General features: G+C 43.5%; 1 protein-coding gene across 8 annotated transcripts in view; it reads left to right on the plus strand.

Annotated features, from left to right (window-relative positions):
• SORBS2 (sorbin and SH3 domain containing 2) overlaps positions 1-17,316 on the plus strand; it is a 240,467-nt gene that overhangs the window by 150,185 nt on the left and 72,966 nt on the right. For 4 of the 8 annotated variants that reach the window (XM_075556798.1, XM_075556802.1, XM_075556803.1 and 1 more), the window contains 2 exons: positions 11,691-11,832; positions 16,279-16,451. In XM_075556798.1, coding sequence (XP_075412913.1) covers positions 11,691-11,832; positions 16,279-16,451 — 315 coding nt within the window. Of the gene's footprint in view, positions 1-11,690; positions 11,833-16,278; positions 16,452-17,075; positions 17,251-17,316 lie in introns of those variants that run through there. The other 4 variants (XM_075556799.1, XM_075556801.1, XM_075556800.1 and 1 more) reach the window with 4 other exon arrangements.

The raw sequence follows: 17,316 nt of genomic DNA on the forward strand, positions 1-17,316 counted from the left end.
CCAGGAGCAACAACAAACCTGAGATCTCCATAGACCTCCACGGAGAGGGGCCAAGCAGACTGCTAGAGAGCTGAATCCAGAGTCCCGGAGAGAAGCGTTTTGAGACATCAGCTTACACATGTAGCCACGAGATCGCTCGGGAAGTACATTGAGAGAAAAGAAAAGGCTGAAGCCTGGTGCTTCCCAGCATTAAGAAGAGGAGCCAGCAAAGGAGGAAGGCGTGCCTGGTCAGGAAGGCGGACAGCCGGAAAACCCGGTGGCCAGGCGAGGACGCGAAACTGTGGACGGCCAAGTGAGGCAAGTCTAGCAAGGGGAAGGGAGGGCCAACTGTGGAAATACTGATGATGGAGCAAAAGCAGGATGCGACCTCAGACTGCCTTTTCGTAAAGGGGATGGAGCTCATGCTAATTTTCTAAGTGTTTCAGGGAAAGGGCGCTTGCTTGGAGTGAGTTTCAGAGGCAGTTGGAGAGTGAGTTCCTTCAAGATGCTGTTAACTTAAGACCTTCTATCTAAGTTATGCATCGTCCCCAAGGCTCAGCTCCTTCATCTACAGAGTGGAGACAAACCCAGCATTCACCACACAGAGCCGCTGAGAGATTTGAACAAGACAATGCAGACAAGGTGCTTATTGGCATCGTGCCTGCTACCAAGTAATCTAATCAAGGTGCTGTAGCTCTTAGAAGCTTCAAATCGTGTTTTTCCAGATTGAATGTCTAGTGGTAAAAGAAAAAGTGCAATTTATTATGTTTGTGTATATATTTATATATATGATCCTTTTTAAAAATATACTTCTCATGAAATGGTCTTTTGCAATGCTGACCTTTCCATCTTAAGTTCTATAGTCTCACAAGAAAGCTTAGTAAATGTCACAAGCTATAAACACATTGCGGAACAGCCAAATACAAGATAAAAAGAACTCGCCTCCCAAGAAATCAGCAGGCCCAGGAACCAAAACCCCTGCACACTAAAAAGAGGCAAGATCGGTATTCTAGAAGTTTATCTGCATATTTTTGTTGTTGTTAAAATCTGGCCATTAGTTCAACAAAAAAGAAAACTGTCACCTTTTAGGGATTTCAATTGTGTTCATCTCAGCAGCCTTGGTGGTGCTGGGGGCAGGGGTGGGGTTGTCCCACACAAGGTCGGTGGTTCAAACCTTACTAGCAGTACTGCTGAATAACAATGAGTTTGGGCACTCTGTAAAGATTGACAGTCTTGGAAATCATATGTAGGACTGTGATCAGTTGGAATGGATAGCAGTGGAATTTTGACAAAGTATTGTTTTACTAATTGAATGTTTTGATTTACCGCCGACAAAATTATGCATAAAGAAACCACATGTGGGACATTTTGTGAACAGATATCCTGTGGCTAAAATGGTTCCATTGTTTTCCACCTCGGATGAGTGAAGGTGTAATAAACAAGGAGCTCTGAAAACACAGCAAAAAGCTCCACCCTCAACAATTTCCCTTGGCTGCGCTCTTTGCTTCAGGAAGATAAATTTGAACCTTCTTGTATGAAATATCCTAATCAATCATTTGCCTAAGCTTCCCTGTCATCGCTGCTACTGCAGATATATGGAGGACACAAAGGAGGGTTAGTAGCACTGTCAGGGGGATTCGTCTGAAAGGGAGATCAATGGGATCAATATGCAGAGGATAAACAAGGGGGGACAATAAAAATGTCAGAATGAAGGGTAATGGAAAAGATGCAGAACTGTAGAGTACTCTTTCTGGACCTTTCCCATCCTTGCCAGCCCTGTGCACTGATGAAATCTAGTAATGTAGCCAACGGTATCACCGGAATTCTGATCTGTGAGTTTATTATATGGTTAGTTGATCAGTTATTTGTCAACTTCTCCATTGGATTTGTGTGTGTGTGTGTGTGTGTGTGTGTGTGTGTGTGTTTAAAGGGTGGAGAATATTCAAATGTCCAATATGAATTTAGGAATCATCAAGCTCACTGCTACATAATTCCCAGTACGTAGATTTGCTGCCTCTTCTTGAAAACCCTTAGAAATGGCAGGTTTAGGTTTCTTTATGGGGCATCCATGCACACTTGGGCAATTCTTCAATTGCACTTGGGTAAAATCTTTAAATTAAAAAATCCTTTCAATATTGAGTCATAATATGGCTTCTATAACTTCCACAAATTGCTTCCAAGATTGTAATCTTTATGAAGGATGCCGGCCACATCTTTCTTACGCAGACCTGCTGGCTCCAGGTGGGTCCCAGCCACAGACACTCCATCAGCAGCACGGTGGTGCTTTAAGGATTTCTGTCCCTGATCTGGAGGTCACCCTTTCACTCATGTGTGCACATCTGCATAAGCATTGTAGGTCACTTTTGCCTGGTCTTGGTTAGGGATCCTGGAGTGGTAAAGACTTCTGGGGAAAAATGTATTTTGATCATGAGGCTATAAGGCCGTCTTGTATCATTGAAATGCAAGTGATGTGCTGCAGGAACAGGGAAATGGGACGGGAGCAGCCAGTAGGCTCTTTCTCTGCTGCCCGGGTGTCCTGTGGGGTGTTGGCTCTTTTCTCTGTGAGTCTGCCTTAAGCTCATCTCCTTGCGTCTGGATCCCATAGCATTCTCTGCCTCCAATTCCGCACGGCCTTGCGACTGGGCTCCCTGCAGCTATGGTTCCGCTTTCTGCAGGGGAAGTGATGCAGAATTGACTTCTCCCGCCTAACAATCAGCTGTGACTGCCCATATGGAATCACCACCTGGTATAAACCTGGTGACCAAGGACTTCTCGGCCCCCTCTCGAGAGGCTGTCGGGGGAAGGCAGGTTATAAAGGGAGTATGGGGTCAGAGGAAAAATAATTGGTTTTATTCAACCTTCTTCCAGCCCCTCAGCTGGAGAAGGGCATGGTTCTCTACTCCCATAAAGAGTTGCAGTTTCAGAAACTGCTGGGGCAGTCTACCCTATCATCTAGTGTAGCTATCAGTCTACATCAACTCAGTGGCAGTGAGCTTTTGGTTTGAATCTACTTCTGAACAATGACAGCCTCAAGAATCCCAATCTACTCTGTAGCAACTCAGTGTTGCTTTGTTTTCCACTGTGGTTTGTTTTGTTGGTGTTTTCCATCCACTAATGATGACGTTCTCCTCCTCCAGAGTTGCCCTTCTTCTTATCAGGAGATTCGGGGCTACTTTGAATAACTAGGAGCTCTCGTTGTTGATAGGGGCCAACAAGTCAGTTCCAACCCATAGCACCCCCATGCTCAGCAGAATGAAAGAACCATGCTCAGTCCTGCATTGTCCTCAAAATTGTCCCTATATTTGAGCCCATTGTTGCAGCCACTGCGTCAATCCATCTTCTTTTTCATTACCCCTCTACGGTACCAAGCGTGATGTCCTTCTCCAGGGACCGTCTCTCCTGTCAACGTGTCTAAAACATGGAAAACGAAGTTTCATCAGCCTTGCCTCGAAGGCGCTCTCTGGCCGTACATCTTCCTCTGGGCAGGCCATGTTACTTTCAATATTCTTCGCCAGCACCGCAATTCAAGCACTTTGATTCTGCGATCTTCTTACTCCGTGTCCAACGTTCACATGCATAAGAGGCCACGAAAGCACCATGGCTTGGGTCACGCACACGTTAGTCCCCACTAAGCTTTCTCTTGGTGTATGAAATACGCCAACGTCTAACCACACACTGTGCCTTCCCACCACAGGAGGCCAGGCCTCAGCAAGCTATTGTTTCTCAATACCTGTCCCTACCCACCCACATAGGTCACCAGCTGGAGAAAGTGAAAAATAACTTGCCTTCTCTAAGAGTTAGTGAGCCTTGACTTAAGTTCAAGCACCTTACCCAAGCATGGTCTCGACAAGGGTCACAATCTTCTTCAGCAATCATCGATCTCCTCCAAATTTAGTTTTTCTTACATCAGTATAGTCCAAATAGAGAAAAGATATTTATCCCCTTCTCCCTTTTCACATATTCTTCTTATATTTCCTTGGAATGCAAGGAATATATATCCTATATATGCATGGAAACATGTATAAAGTGGTTCTGTCTCTTTCTTATATCTAAGGAGACATCTCATTCGTGTGGAAGTCAGAAGTCCCAAGTATTCTACATAATGTACATCTGCATGGCAAGATATTTCAAAGTTTTTGTGTGGGTGACCATAAAGCTGTTGTATGCTTCTCTTTCTGCGTGTTATCTTTAGAAATGTAAGTGTGCTATGACTCACCAGGAGGCATTTCATCTATGAGTTATGGGCACACATGCTCGTTAGCCAAGCCCACTGCCATAGGGTCCATTCAAACTCATTGCAACCTGATGGGACAGAGCAGAAGTATTCCCTAAGACCTCTGAGGCTTTCAGTCTTTACAAAAGCAGACGGCCTCCTCTTCCTCCTGGGGAGCTTTTGGAACGATCCAACCTCCGATCTAGGAGCCCACGCCTACAGAGCCAGAGCTCATCACAGCCACCGTCCAAAGCAAAAACGAGTAGCTGTTGAAACTCTCTTTGAAAAAACAAGTGAATGGATAAAGATCGTTCTCAGACGCCACAGTATACAAACTAGCAGAATCCTATTACCCATCAAAAACCAGGTAGACTCACTGCCTCGAGGGATGCTAACTCAGATGTCCCTCTAGGACAGGGTGGGACTAGAGAACTGCCCCTGGGATGTGACTGTTTACAGGAGCAGACAGCCCGTCTTTCTTCCTCGGAGGGGCTGGTGTTTGCAAACGACTGACTTTATAGTCGGCAGCCTAGTGAGTCAGGGCTCCTTATTACCATGATGTTGCAGATCTTAGAGGGAAACATGCCCTTGATTTTGAAATGGTTCCAGTCCAAGGCTATAGACAAGCCAGACCTGGAAGCAGGACAGTCATTCCAATTTTTACTTTGAATTTTAAAAAGTAAAACTCCTTTAAGCAAGTTACACAAATCCATTTGCATGATTTTTAGTCTATAATGGAATCTTCACTTAGCATAAGCAAAACAAAAAGAGAGATTAATATTCTATGAAACATCTTCAGTGAAACTGCCTCACCACACTAAGAAATTCCACGCATTATACTCAACCCAAAACCGCTTCATACTGGGTTCCATTCATGCATGTAGACTTCTAACATGTTAAGTTATAATTATTATAATTTTAATATATCATTTTACTTCCAATAAAATCTCCAATTACTATAAATATTTATTAACAAAAATGTATGCTAATTAAATATTTAAGTCCTGAATAACAATATGCTTGTTAGTCAATCCTACAGCTGTTTTTAATCATGTATACTAAAGTAAATTTAAAATGAGTATGGTTTTTTCAAAAACTCTGTAAATTAAAAAAAAGAAATGGATAGTTTACCTAGAATTGGAACTTCCTAAACTATTAGACTAAGGATGTGTGTTTAATTATTTATAATCCCCTAAATTTACATGTAGAACATTATGAGCATATGGATGCGTACACTTTTCCTAAGAGAAATACTACTATCATACTGTCAAGGGGATTGCATGATCCAGAGAGACCTTGTTATTGTCTGGAATTTCTTTTTTAATCCTCTATTAGACATCAGAGGGAAAATGTTCATTGAGATTTTTTTATGAGACCAGCAAGCAGCATGCATGATACCAGCTGTATAAAAATGATTACTGACCAAGAACTCCACTGGTACCATTAAACATTTACTGGACAAGATTTCTCTTGAAAATTCTCTTGAACTTGTTGATCATCCACATGCTTATTTTTCATAATACTTCTGGCCTGGCACCAAACACTTAAAGTCATAAAGAAGAAAAGCTTGTAGATCTTATTCACTTATGTTGGGGTGGACACCTGTCATCATCTTTGACTTGAAGAAACAGCTATTATCAAGGTGATAACAGGCCGGCCATAAGAAAACCTTCTATGGGGCTTCAGGATTATCACCTTAGAGATTAAAAAAACTCAATTTCACTTTCAGTTTCTTTCTCCTTTACCTGAGATTTCAAAACCAAGAGCAGTCCTAACCAACTAGAACTCATGCTAACCATTTCAGTGGGTGATTTTTTTTTGCACTTTATTTTCCCACACAAGAACTTTCTATTTGCACTGCTAAGTTATTTTCAAGGTCAATTCTTTTAATATTTTACAGTTAAATCAAAGGACAAGCCCAGTAAATGATTAAGAACCCAAATGTACTTATGTTTAGTTGGATGATGCTTTATAGTGCACAGAAACAGGCCAAACTAATTTATATTTTGAGGATATTGTGGAAGAGGGAGAGTTATACCACAAGAGCATTTCTAAGGAAATGAGAACTAAGTCTGTTGACCAATACCAAACTAAACTCACTGCCATGGAGTCGATTCTGACTCAGCAATGCCGGAGGGCAGACTAGAGCTGCCCCCTTGCGTTTCTGAGGAAGGCTGTAAGTCTTGACTGGAGCAGGAAGCCTCATCTTTCTCCATCAGCGTTTGGTGAGGTTAGAACTGCTGACTCAGTGTGCAATCCACAAAGCCTACGAGATTCCTACTCCCGACCAATAGACATCTACTCTCACTTCACTGCCACAAGAAAAACAAAATTTTCAAGAGAAAAAATATATATACACATATATTTATATATATGTATATATTTAGGCTCTTCTTATGCCAACTCTCTGAAGCCCTCATCCAAAATGACACTGTAATGCAGTATGAAAATTGGCCGTGTTTCCAAAAAGATAACACTGCATTCTTCACAGTTTTATGCTTTCTGTGTAATGTGTGGTTGACATCTAATCCATCTGAATGTACTTCCTAAAGTGCTTGCAAATAAAACTGATGTTTGGCCTGTGTTGCTGCATTGCAGAAAGAGAGAGCTTTATTGATTGGGTAATTTATATCCCTTATGATTTTTTCTCAAACTCAGCTGGGAAAGCAGACCTTAACCGCCCATGTGTTGGAGGTAAATGCGTCACAGACACTCAGACCACACCAGAAACCACTTCTCTGCGCCCTCCTTCTGTGGTCCCTCGTACAGGGGCACCTTTTCACCAGACTGGCTCCCGCCTGCATCCTTTGTCCAGCCAGCCCCTCCTGGTGACTTGGGCCCTTCGTGGCTGCATAAACCTAGGGCCCTGCACACAATGAACGCAGGCAGCCTTTCTACCCCTGAAAGCCTGCTTCACAGCAGTGCCTGTGACACTCCTCCCACTCCCAGAGAAAGTCCTCCACAGCCATGCCAGATGAGCTGCAGGTCAGCAACTCTGACACCACTGATGGTTCGGAGACACCCACCCCAGGAGGCACCACCTTAACCACCCCTGCTGCCACTCATGTAATGATCCTCCCCTCCTTTGCCTCCATTATGTATTTGCCAGCCCATAGTGCGGCTGAGCATGTGTGTTTGCATCGATGTTGTCTGGCAAACCGACTCTACACTCTACAGGGGCATCCATTGCTGTCATCTGCATAGGCTGATTTAGTGTTGAAAATGTCCATTTTAGCTCTTCATTCATTTTTGAATTCCTTACATTTCCATGGCATTGCTATAGTAGAAGATGTGTTTTACAGAGTTTTCCCTTCGGGAGATGTTATCTCAGAGATGTGTACAAGTATATATAAGATTGTTATGAATGAACTCTAGAGAAATTCTTAACACTTAAAAAATTGTAACCCTTATTAACAGCTGGTAAATAACAATTTAGCTCAGAAACTCATATGAATGTACCCTGTATGAATAGTTCATAGACCCTTGCTTCTCACAGGTATCACTACTGAGTACATGAGTTAATTCGTCCTGTTCCACAGTCACTAACACCTACATCTTTTAAATCCATCTTCGTAGAGGAATCCATGATGTAAACAATCAACATTGTCATTATGGAAATGCAGCCCCATGATTTTTTAGAAATTATTGCTCCTGAACCATTCCAGTATAACTTATAAATGTATTTATCAGTTTGTCCATCTAGCTTTATTTCCACTTATATGTTTTCTATAAATGGTTTTTCATCTACATCTGTCTCCATGACAAATGTAAACCCCAGTGAATGACTTATGAACAACTAAAATGCTTCAAAAGTAAATAGTGCAGATTTTCAATTGCATATCAAGTGTTTGCTGATCATGGCTTTACTCTAAAAATCACATCACTTCAGGTTCAAACTGGGAATTTATTTCTAAAAATGATATCATCATGAATTTCCAAACAAGCTCTGTCATAGCCCAACATTTCCTTTGTATTGCCTAGTATTCTTTATCAAGGTCATAAATCTGTCAGTTTCATATGTGGAGAAATATTATATGCACATGTTTTCAAAGGTGCCACAGCAAAAAATAGGAAAGGGTGTCATTGATTGGACTGGGTTTCATATCCATCCAATGGTTGTTTATATTAAGGATGTTCGATTCAGTAAGGCTGCAGCCGTGGCTACCAACCAGGGCCCCCTCAGCCTGTGCAGACGGCATAGGGACTAGTATCGGGCTCAGCAAGCACAGGCCATGCCTCACAGTGTTCTGTACAGTAAGTGCGCCTATGTTTTAGGATTTGAAGGAATCTTATCAAGGTCTTTAATTAAATGGCAGAGATAAGTGATAGGATGTGAATTTATGTGCTAACCTATTTAATTTTCTGTTTTTTAAACTGTTTTAGGAGTCGGATTCATATCGTCTAATAAGCACTATTTGAACTAACTACATCTGGCACAATTTCAAGTAGCAGTTTAGATTGCACTTACATTTTTCTTGAGATGCTTTTCCCAATGACTCATTTTAAAGTATACTTTCTCACAGTCACATTATTCTTTCAGTAATTTCTGGTTTAGCACACATTTTAGTGAATTTACTTTCAGTGTTTCCTTTTGATAAATACCTAATCAATATTACTGAACACATCAAATAGGATTCAGGTCAACTTGCTTAAATTTAAAACAAATCACACACACACACACACACACGAAAGCCATTGCCGTGGAGTATTTGCCAGCTCACAGGGTCTTAGAAGAAGAGTAACAATGACAGTCCCTGAGACTACAGTCTTTATCACACTCTGACAGTCTCCGAGACTACAGTCTTTATCACACTCTGACAGTCTCCGAGACTACAGTCTTTATCACACTCTGACAGTCCCCGAGACCACAGTCTTTATCACACTCTGACAGTCCCTGAGACTACAGTCTTTATCACACTCTGACAGTCTCCGAGACTACAGTCTTTATCACACTCTGACAGTCCCCGAGACCACAGTCTTTATCACACTCTGACAGTCCCTGAGACTACAGTCTTTATCACACTCTGACAGTCTCCGAGACTACAGTCTTTATCACACTCTGACAGTCCCTGAGACTACAGTCTTTATCACACTCTGACAGTCCCCGAGACCACAGTCTTTATCACACTCTGACAGTCCCTGAGACTACAGTCTTTATCACACTCTGACAGTCTCCGAGACTACAGTCTTTATCACACTCTGACAGTCCCTGAGACTACAGTCTTTATCACACTCTGACAGTCCCCGAGACCACAGTCTTTATCACACTGTGACAGTCTCCGAGACTACAGTCTTTATCACACTCTGACAGTCTCCGAGACTACAGTCTTTATCACACTCTGACGGTCTCTGAGACCACAGTCTTTATCACACTCTGACGGACTCTGACTCTACAGTCTTTATCACACTCTGACGGTCTCTGAGACTACAGTCTTTATCACACTCTGACGGTCTCTGAGACTAGAGTCTTTATCACACTCTGACGGTCTCTGAGACCACAGTCTTTATCACACTCTGACAGTCCCTGAGACTACAGTCTTTATCACACTCTGACAGTCTGAGACTACAGTCTTTATCACACTCTGACGGTCTCTGAGACTAGAGTCTTTATCACACTCTGACGGTCTCTGAGACCACAGTCTTTATCACACTCTGACAGTCTCTGAGACTACAGTCTTTATCACACTCTGACGGACTCTGACTCTACAGTCTTTATCACACTCTGACAGCCTCCGAGACTACAGTCTTTAAAGCAGCAGATTGCTGCATTTCTCCTGAAGAGCAGTTTCTCAAACTCACTGCTATGGAGTCTCCTCGGGCTCATAGTGCCCCGACAGGACAGGGTAGAACTGCCCATGTGGGTTTCCCCTCGGAATTCTTTACAAGGATAGAAAGGGTCATCTTTCTCTAGAGAGTGTTGGGTGGTTGCTGTTGACCTTGAGGTTCATAGCCCAACTTAGTGGATTCAAATGGCCAACATTTCAATGAGCAGCTGGGGTTGAGACATTTCCCCCACCCCCACGGTTCCTCAAGTTTAAAACCATTTACTATCAAATTGATCCCAACTCTTGATGACCTAAGGATGCCTGTCGCATAGTTGATTACCTGGGGCTGCTAACCTCAACATCAGAAAGAGGAGGCATTCTGCGCCCCTAAAGATGTCCAGTCTCAGACACCCCCAGGGGCAGTTCTACTACGGGCCCGCAGAGTCAGAACTGGCTGGATTGCAGAGAGTGAGATGATAAGACAGCAATTTCTAAAACAACTTGAAGATGTACTTAGTAAGCATAGTCATTGTATTAACATGCTTATTGATGTTAGGACAATTGCGATATGGCTGGGGTGTAATGAAACAATTGATTTTAGATCATTTGAAAATGTGTTTGCTTGAAGAAGAAGTCATGCATGCATATAGGTGCAGTTGATTGTTGATCCATGTTTCAGGCCTGGGTAATGGTTTATTTTGCTTTAGGACAAATATAGAAGGTTTGCAAGTCATGGTCATCTACGTGCATGTTTGTGCTTGTGTGCATTTAGCTGTGACTGCGTTTTGACTAATGCTTTTACTAACTTTTTTGGATCTCATTTGCATGCACTATGTCATTTCCACAATGCCTAGTGAGCATTGTGGATAGATAGGAGTGCTTAACAAAGGGGCATCCAACCTCTATGAACTAAGCTGATTCGATTTAATTAAAATATGTGTCTACTGAATAGCTACCATTGTTAGCAACAAGTTGCAGCTTGTATAAAGAAAAAGTAAGAGAAATACGTGTATGACTGTCTCCAACAAAGAGCTTGAACTACCAGTGAGGATATAAAATACTCAGCTCTAAAATAACCACAGCAATATATTTCTACAAAACCACAGGTTCAGAACGTGCTAAAAGAGAGACGCCAGCAGTTTGTCATGTCTCTCTCATGCTCTGCGAGCTATTTGTTTCTTCTAGAACAAGTTGCTTCGTGACCTATAAATCCAAGCACTGCTTCCCTCGTGGTAGCCCCCTTGCTGAGCAAATACACATCCACCCCTGGCTGTCCCTGACCAAGACTAAGAGCCCACCCCTGACATCATGTCCAAGAACACTTATTTGGAATGAAGCAGGCAGAGCAGTGTGACAGTGCCCTGACTACATGGGCTATAATTGTCAGCACAAACTCACCCTCCTTATTCATTTCATTCTGAATACATGCTAATTCCTGACGCCTACTGATGTGGCTCAGCGTCTCCGCTGGCAGAGTGTCAAGCTCACTGATGAGTTGCTTCTGTTCATCCTGATCATCTCGGGTACCCTCTGACACACTAAAAAAAATTTTTTCATGGAGAAAGAAATATAAAGAAAGCACTGGGGGTGAAATGTACCTTGTCCTTCTAGACATCACTTTCTCAAGTAAATAAAAATCTGACTGTTGTCTGGTGAGGGGCAGCAAGCTACAGTCATCTAAAAGAATGGATCTGCCGGTTTACTTTAACGGGCTGCTTTTCCAATTTTCCCAGAGCCAGATAACAGTGAATGGAAAGTCTGGTGACGCTGTGAGTCCAATGAGCTACTACCACAGGCCGTTTTCCCCCTCCACGTCCATCTCTCTACCCAGCTCGTTCAGTTCCAGCCTTACCATGCAGCATGGCCGATCACTTGGTAAGTAACTTGACAGTCATGATTTCCATCACAATTTCAATATGGCCACAGCCCAACAGGAGAAGAAAGTACAAAGCATCAGAGTGACTTTGCCCACAGAAGACAGTAGCCGTTCAATATCTCCATATTTTATGACCTTGTTCCCCGTGGAGGAATTAAGGGCAAAGGATTCAACACTACAGAAAATAAACACCCGGCTATTCCAAGATGGTGGTTCCCACCATAGCTGAGCCTCCACAGACCATTAGATGGTTAGGGTGTGTTTGGAAGGGTGAGGGGGAGCGGGTAAAAGAATATGGTTCAGTTTGGGAAAGCAAAGTTTACACCTCCAGGCACACATTAGTATATCATTTTTCCATTGGCAAATGCCATTCATGCGTGAGGCAGTCCACATCTGTGTAGAAGAGCTTGCTTTCATGGCAGAAAACTGCTTTGCTAAACATGAGGAATCACTGATTAACAGTAAAAACCACCCGCCAAGGTGTTAGGCTGGGTTACAAAGTAGTCACCTCCTTGACACTGAATTTATTCAAACAAGCTGAAAGGCGATCTGTCAAGGATGTCATAGCAGGAAGTCAAACGAAAAGCAAACAGAAACAGAAAACCTCGGCATTCCTTTCCATTCCACTCAAAACCAAAAAAAAACACAAAAAACAAATTGGAATTCCATGTCATTGTATGTAAAAATAGTTCTTAACCCTTTGGGAAATTAGGAACTAGATGCAAGACATAGCTCTCCTCCAGAAAGAAAGGAAGCGGACACACGCGCAGCACAGGAACATAAAATCTAAGCATGTAATTTCATGGGGCCTGTGAACTGAGTGAAGCCAGGCAATACCCTGAGAAGAAAAACTTTATTGTGTAGAATATACTAGCAGAATTTGGAAAATAATAAACACCAGTTAGTATTTTAAAAAAAGATGAGCCATCATCATCTAAATTCAGGCTGAAAAAGTATCTATGTTGCAGAGAACGTCAAAGGCTTCCGTGACAAAGCCAAACGCTTTCCTGAGGTGGCAGAAGCCAGTCGGAAGATTGAGGGTGACTAGACTATACCTCTCAAAAAGCTGGGGGAGGCACGGGTCTCTAACACCATCCAGCAGCAACGGAGAGACCGGCTAGAGCACCAAACTTCACAGTAATGACCATCCTTACTTCGAGGGCCGACGGCCCCTCCTCGTCCTCATTCAACACCCTAATGTGCGACTGAGAGAACATGGTGCTAATACATTCAAAGGGAAAATTTTATGTCGCCATCCAGCATGCGTGTTGCAGATCTCAGCTTCCGTAGTCAACAAGACCTTCATAACTGGAAGATTTTTAAATACAGCCATGGGACTCATGAAAGCAGAGTGTAAATAGACTCGTGTGTTCCCTACCCGCTGCTCCTGGGGCTCCTGGGTGAACCCTACATTGAACTCCTTTTAGAGTCTAACAAAGTCGAACTTCCTGTGCCAACGTTCTGCCCTTGAGCAATCAGGACATAGTAGGCTTTCGTATAATGGATGCTCACTGGGTGTAGAATTGTTATGAAACTAGGCATGAGACCAGCCCCTACAGAAAGATACCGTGCTTGGTAAAGCAGGTGGGTAGTGACAAAGCGCAAGACTGCACAAGATGGACGGACACAGTGTCTACCACACTGGAAGACACTCAAACATCAGGACAGTGGTGAGGAAGACTCGGGAACAAGCGATGTTTCTTTCCTTTGTCACATGGTCACTATGAGTTGGAACCAACTTGACGGCCACTGGCAACATGCATGACCGCATGTGTAGAGTAAAACGCTGCTCATTATTTTAGCCTTAATATTTCCTCAAATTATTATTATCAAAATCTTCTCTTTGTTCCATTGCCTGTTTTAATGAGCATAGTCTCCTGGTCCTCGACCCCAGGAAATAAAAAATAGTATAAATATAAACAAGCTTTAATTTTAGAATAAATCATTGAGTAGATTTGACATTTAAAAAACAGGACATGAAAAGAAATTCCTATGTAATAGCATTGGGCAGATTCCGCTTAACCAGTGTTGAGATAAGTCCTGCCCTAACCTACTGCCATTGAGTGGATTTGAACTCATAGTGACCTTATATCATATTGCTGAGGCTGATCCATACAGTCCAAAGACTACCCCAGCTCCAGTGCCAAGATGGTTCCAGGTCCTGCATCTCCCCCCAAAAGCAAACTCAATGCCATCCAATTGATTCTGATTCCCAGCGACCCTAAAGGACAGAATAGAACTGTCCCCTGTGGGTTCCCAAGGCTGTCAATCTCTATGGGAGCAAAGAGCCTCATCTTTCCCCCTCTAAGCAGCTATTGTATTTGAACTGCTGACCTTGCAGCTCGCAGCCCCACTCATGACCCATTAGGAGAACTTCATATTTAGTTGAGGAGGGAAAAAAGCTGTTATATTAGGAATCAAGGGTCCATATAAGAGAACAATCTAGGAAAGGGCTAGCATGCATTACATAAGCGATAGGGTCACAGACTCATAGGCACCATATATGGAGGCAGAGTTGATATTATTTGTGTAGGCTAGGAGTTTGCACCTAATATATACTCAAAAACATTTGCTGAGTTACAGCATCTCTGATGACCTGGATTCTTTTTTAGAATTAAATAAGAAGTTCAGCAGCATCTAATTTCACATTGTGTCTCTATTTGGTGTTGCTTGGAGAAAAAACAACAAACATTACTCTTATATACAATGACACATGAAACATTTGTATTCCTATGCCTTTTCTACTGCAAACTAAACTGGAAATGGCCATAATAAATAGTCGCTGCAACAAACGTTGTCAATGGATTTTAGCTGACAAGGGTTCTTATTCTGGGATATCCTTATCAGGATGAGTCCAGGTTTTAAGTTTACTTGTGATATTTTATATGTAAAAAACATGTGTGTGTTGGGGGGGGGGGTTCCTACACTGAGACAGCAGGAATTTTCTAATTCCATATAAAAATCTTTTTGAACCAATCAGCAAGAAATAGCAGGCCAACTTCATCAGAACAGAGGAATTTCCAAACACGTCGACATAATATAACCAAACCATGGCATACGGAATATAACTGAGGTGCTGAACTTAATCACTAACATTGTTTAGCTTAATTACAGAAGGACAGTAAGTCACAATATCAATTTTTCCAGATGGATAGGCATATTGATTGTCATCAAGACCTATGAAGTAAGGGTAGGTGGGATGTATAGTGACTACACACACTCACTGTTGTTTAGGAAACCATGTTAGTTCGGGAAGACAGAGGCATGATAAACTCTATCTAATTTGTGTCCTTTGTATCCTCAAAGGACAAGAAAATCATGGTTTCTGGCATTTTAATGTAAATACAAAGATATTATGGCCCTTGTTGCTGTTTAAATAAAGTCAATACTAATCATTTAAAATTATTCCTTTATCCATAGCCTTCCCATTCAAATACCTGTTTGGATGAGAAGATTCTTAAAGCTCCTTTTGTTTCTGCCTTATTTTTATTTTAAAAATTGCTACCATTGACAGCATTCATCAATTTGGTTCTAAAATGCATGTTGTATACTCTTGTTTTTAATCATTTTTTAAAATTTGGGGGCTCGTCCAACTCTCATCACAACCCATACATGCATCCATTGTGCCAAGCACATCCATACACCTGTTGCCCTCATCATTCTCAAAATATCTGCTCCCCACTTGAGCCCTTGGACATGTTGTATAGTCAAACGATGGCAGCTAGCACATCACACACACACACACACGCACACACACAGAGATTTTAAAGTAAGTTATGACCTTAGGCACGTGGCCAGTCTCCGCTCTTGCCCCTCCATCCATAAATTAGTTCTCTCCCAAGACTGGTAGGGTCTGCGGTGGAGTCTGCTCCACCCCAGGGACCCCATGTGGAGCCCTGCCCTGTCTGGTACCATCCCGAGATCAGTTGAGATCCATTGAGTATTCATTTGCTAATTTCAGGCGTGGGTCGCCAGATTTTCCTTCTAGTCTCTAAGTCTGCACGCTCCGCTGAAACGTGCTCAGCGTCATAGCAACATGCACGCCTCCGTCCGCAGACGGGCAGTGAGGTGCACTGACCGGGTTGAACCTGAATCGCCTTCCCAGGGTCAGAACCGAATCACCGCTGTCGCCAGTCCCCAAGATTACAGGGAGGATAAACGGAGGCGATGCGAGGGACGTGCTCACTGGGTGCAGTGTCCGTGGCACTCTCTTTCCCTCCTGCTTCTGTCTACAGAAGCCAAGTTCTTGATGCTTCCACACACCTGTCCCAGCCACGCCTGCGCGCTCACAGCAAGCGGCTCAAAGGTAGAGTTCAGTGAGTTTCAAAGGGGATCTCAATGGACGTACAGGCTCTGCCTCACCGTTGGGAGACAGACAAGCACAGACTTTGATTCGGGATTCTTTGTGCATCAGAGTCACTCGATGTCGCCACGTTTCTCCGCAGATTCCACGGAGGCTTATGCCCAGCACGCTCAGTCTCTGGACGGCTCCGCAGGCAGCTCCATGCCGCTCTATAGATGCTCGGAGGAAGAGAAGAGGGTGACAGTCATCAAGGCCCCCCACTACCCAGGGATCGGGCCGGTCGATGAGTCCGGCATCCCCACAGCAATTAGGACGGTAGGGCATGCCAGCGTGTGTGTGTGTGTGTGTGTGTGTGTGTGTGTGTGTGTGTCGCTCTGGACGTATGCACAGATGGTACAAAAGACGGATTGTCAATGGCTTCGTGCATTCCTGCGGTCTTATATAATGGGGATGGCGCTGCGAGCCATCTGAGTTCTCATGAATATTAGGCTGTGGGAGGTAGAGAAAGAAAACTGTCCACTGAAAATCACATCTTCAAGGGACGCTGGGGGGGGGTGTTTTTGTTTCCCTTATTAATTAAAAGACCTGGACATTATGAGTCCGTGGAAGTGATAACCCATGCTCTGGCCCATGGTGTGGCAGGGCCCTAGAAAAGAGCAGGGCCCTGAATTCTTTGGCTGAATCGCATTCCCACATGCATTGCAAATAAGGCAGTGATTTCTTTCTTGAAATGGATGGTGTTAACACCGGGAGCTTGGGAGCTGTGAATTGGGAGTTGGGAGGTGAGGTGTTTGGAATGTGGGGAGCTGATGTCATTGAAGGGAAAAGCTGTCTGTAGGGGACAAAAAAACAACAACATTCTTAGTGTCCCTCTTCAGCTGTGCTGGCTGAGAGCTCTCCAGGGATGGTAAGTGAAAGTGCTTGGGCAGTTTTTTTTAAGTCTTTAACCGCTGCCAGCGCATTGCTCTGAGTGTCAGGGCAGCCCCTTCTGGCAAAGCTCAGCGCCAGCAGAGGCGGCTGCGAGCTGCTGGGCAGGTCCACTTGAGCAGAAGGGCCGTGACTGCCTGCAAGCCGGACGACAGCGAGCAGGATGAGAGCAGCAACACCTCTGCAGGTGAACTTGGGGGGAGGTGTGAGAACAGAGCTCCGGCTCTACCCCCTGGGCCTGACCACACCAGCA

Source organism: Tenrec ecaudatus, chromosome 8 (genome assembly GCF_050624435.1).
Source record: "Tenrec ecaudatus isolate mTenEca1 chromosome 8, mTenEca1.hap1, whole genome shotgun sequence".
Taxonomy (NCBI): domain Eukaryota; kingdom Metazoa; phylum Chordata; class Mammalia; order Afrosoricida; family Tenrecidae; genus Tenrec; species Tenrec ecaudatus.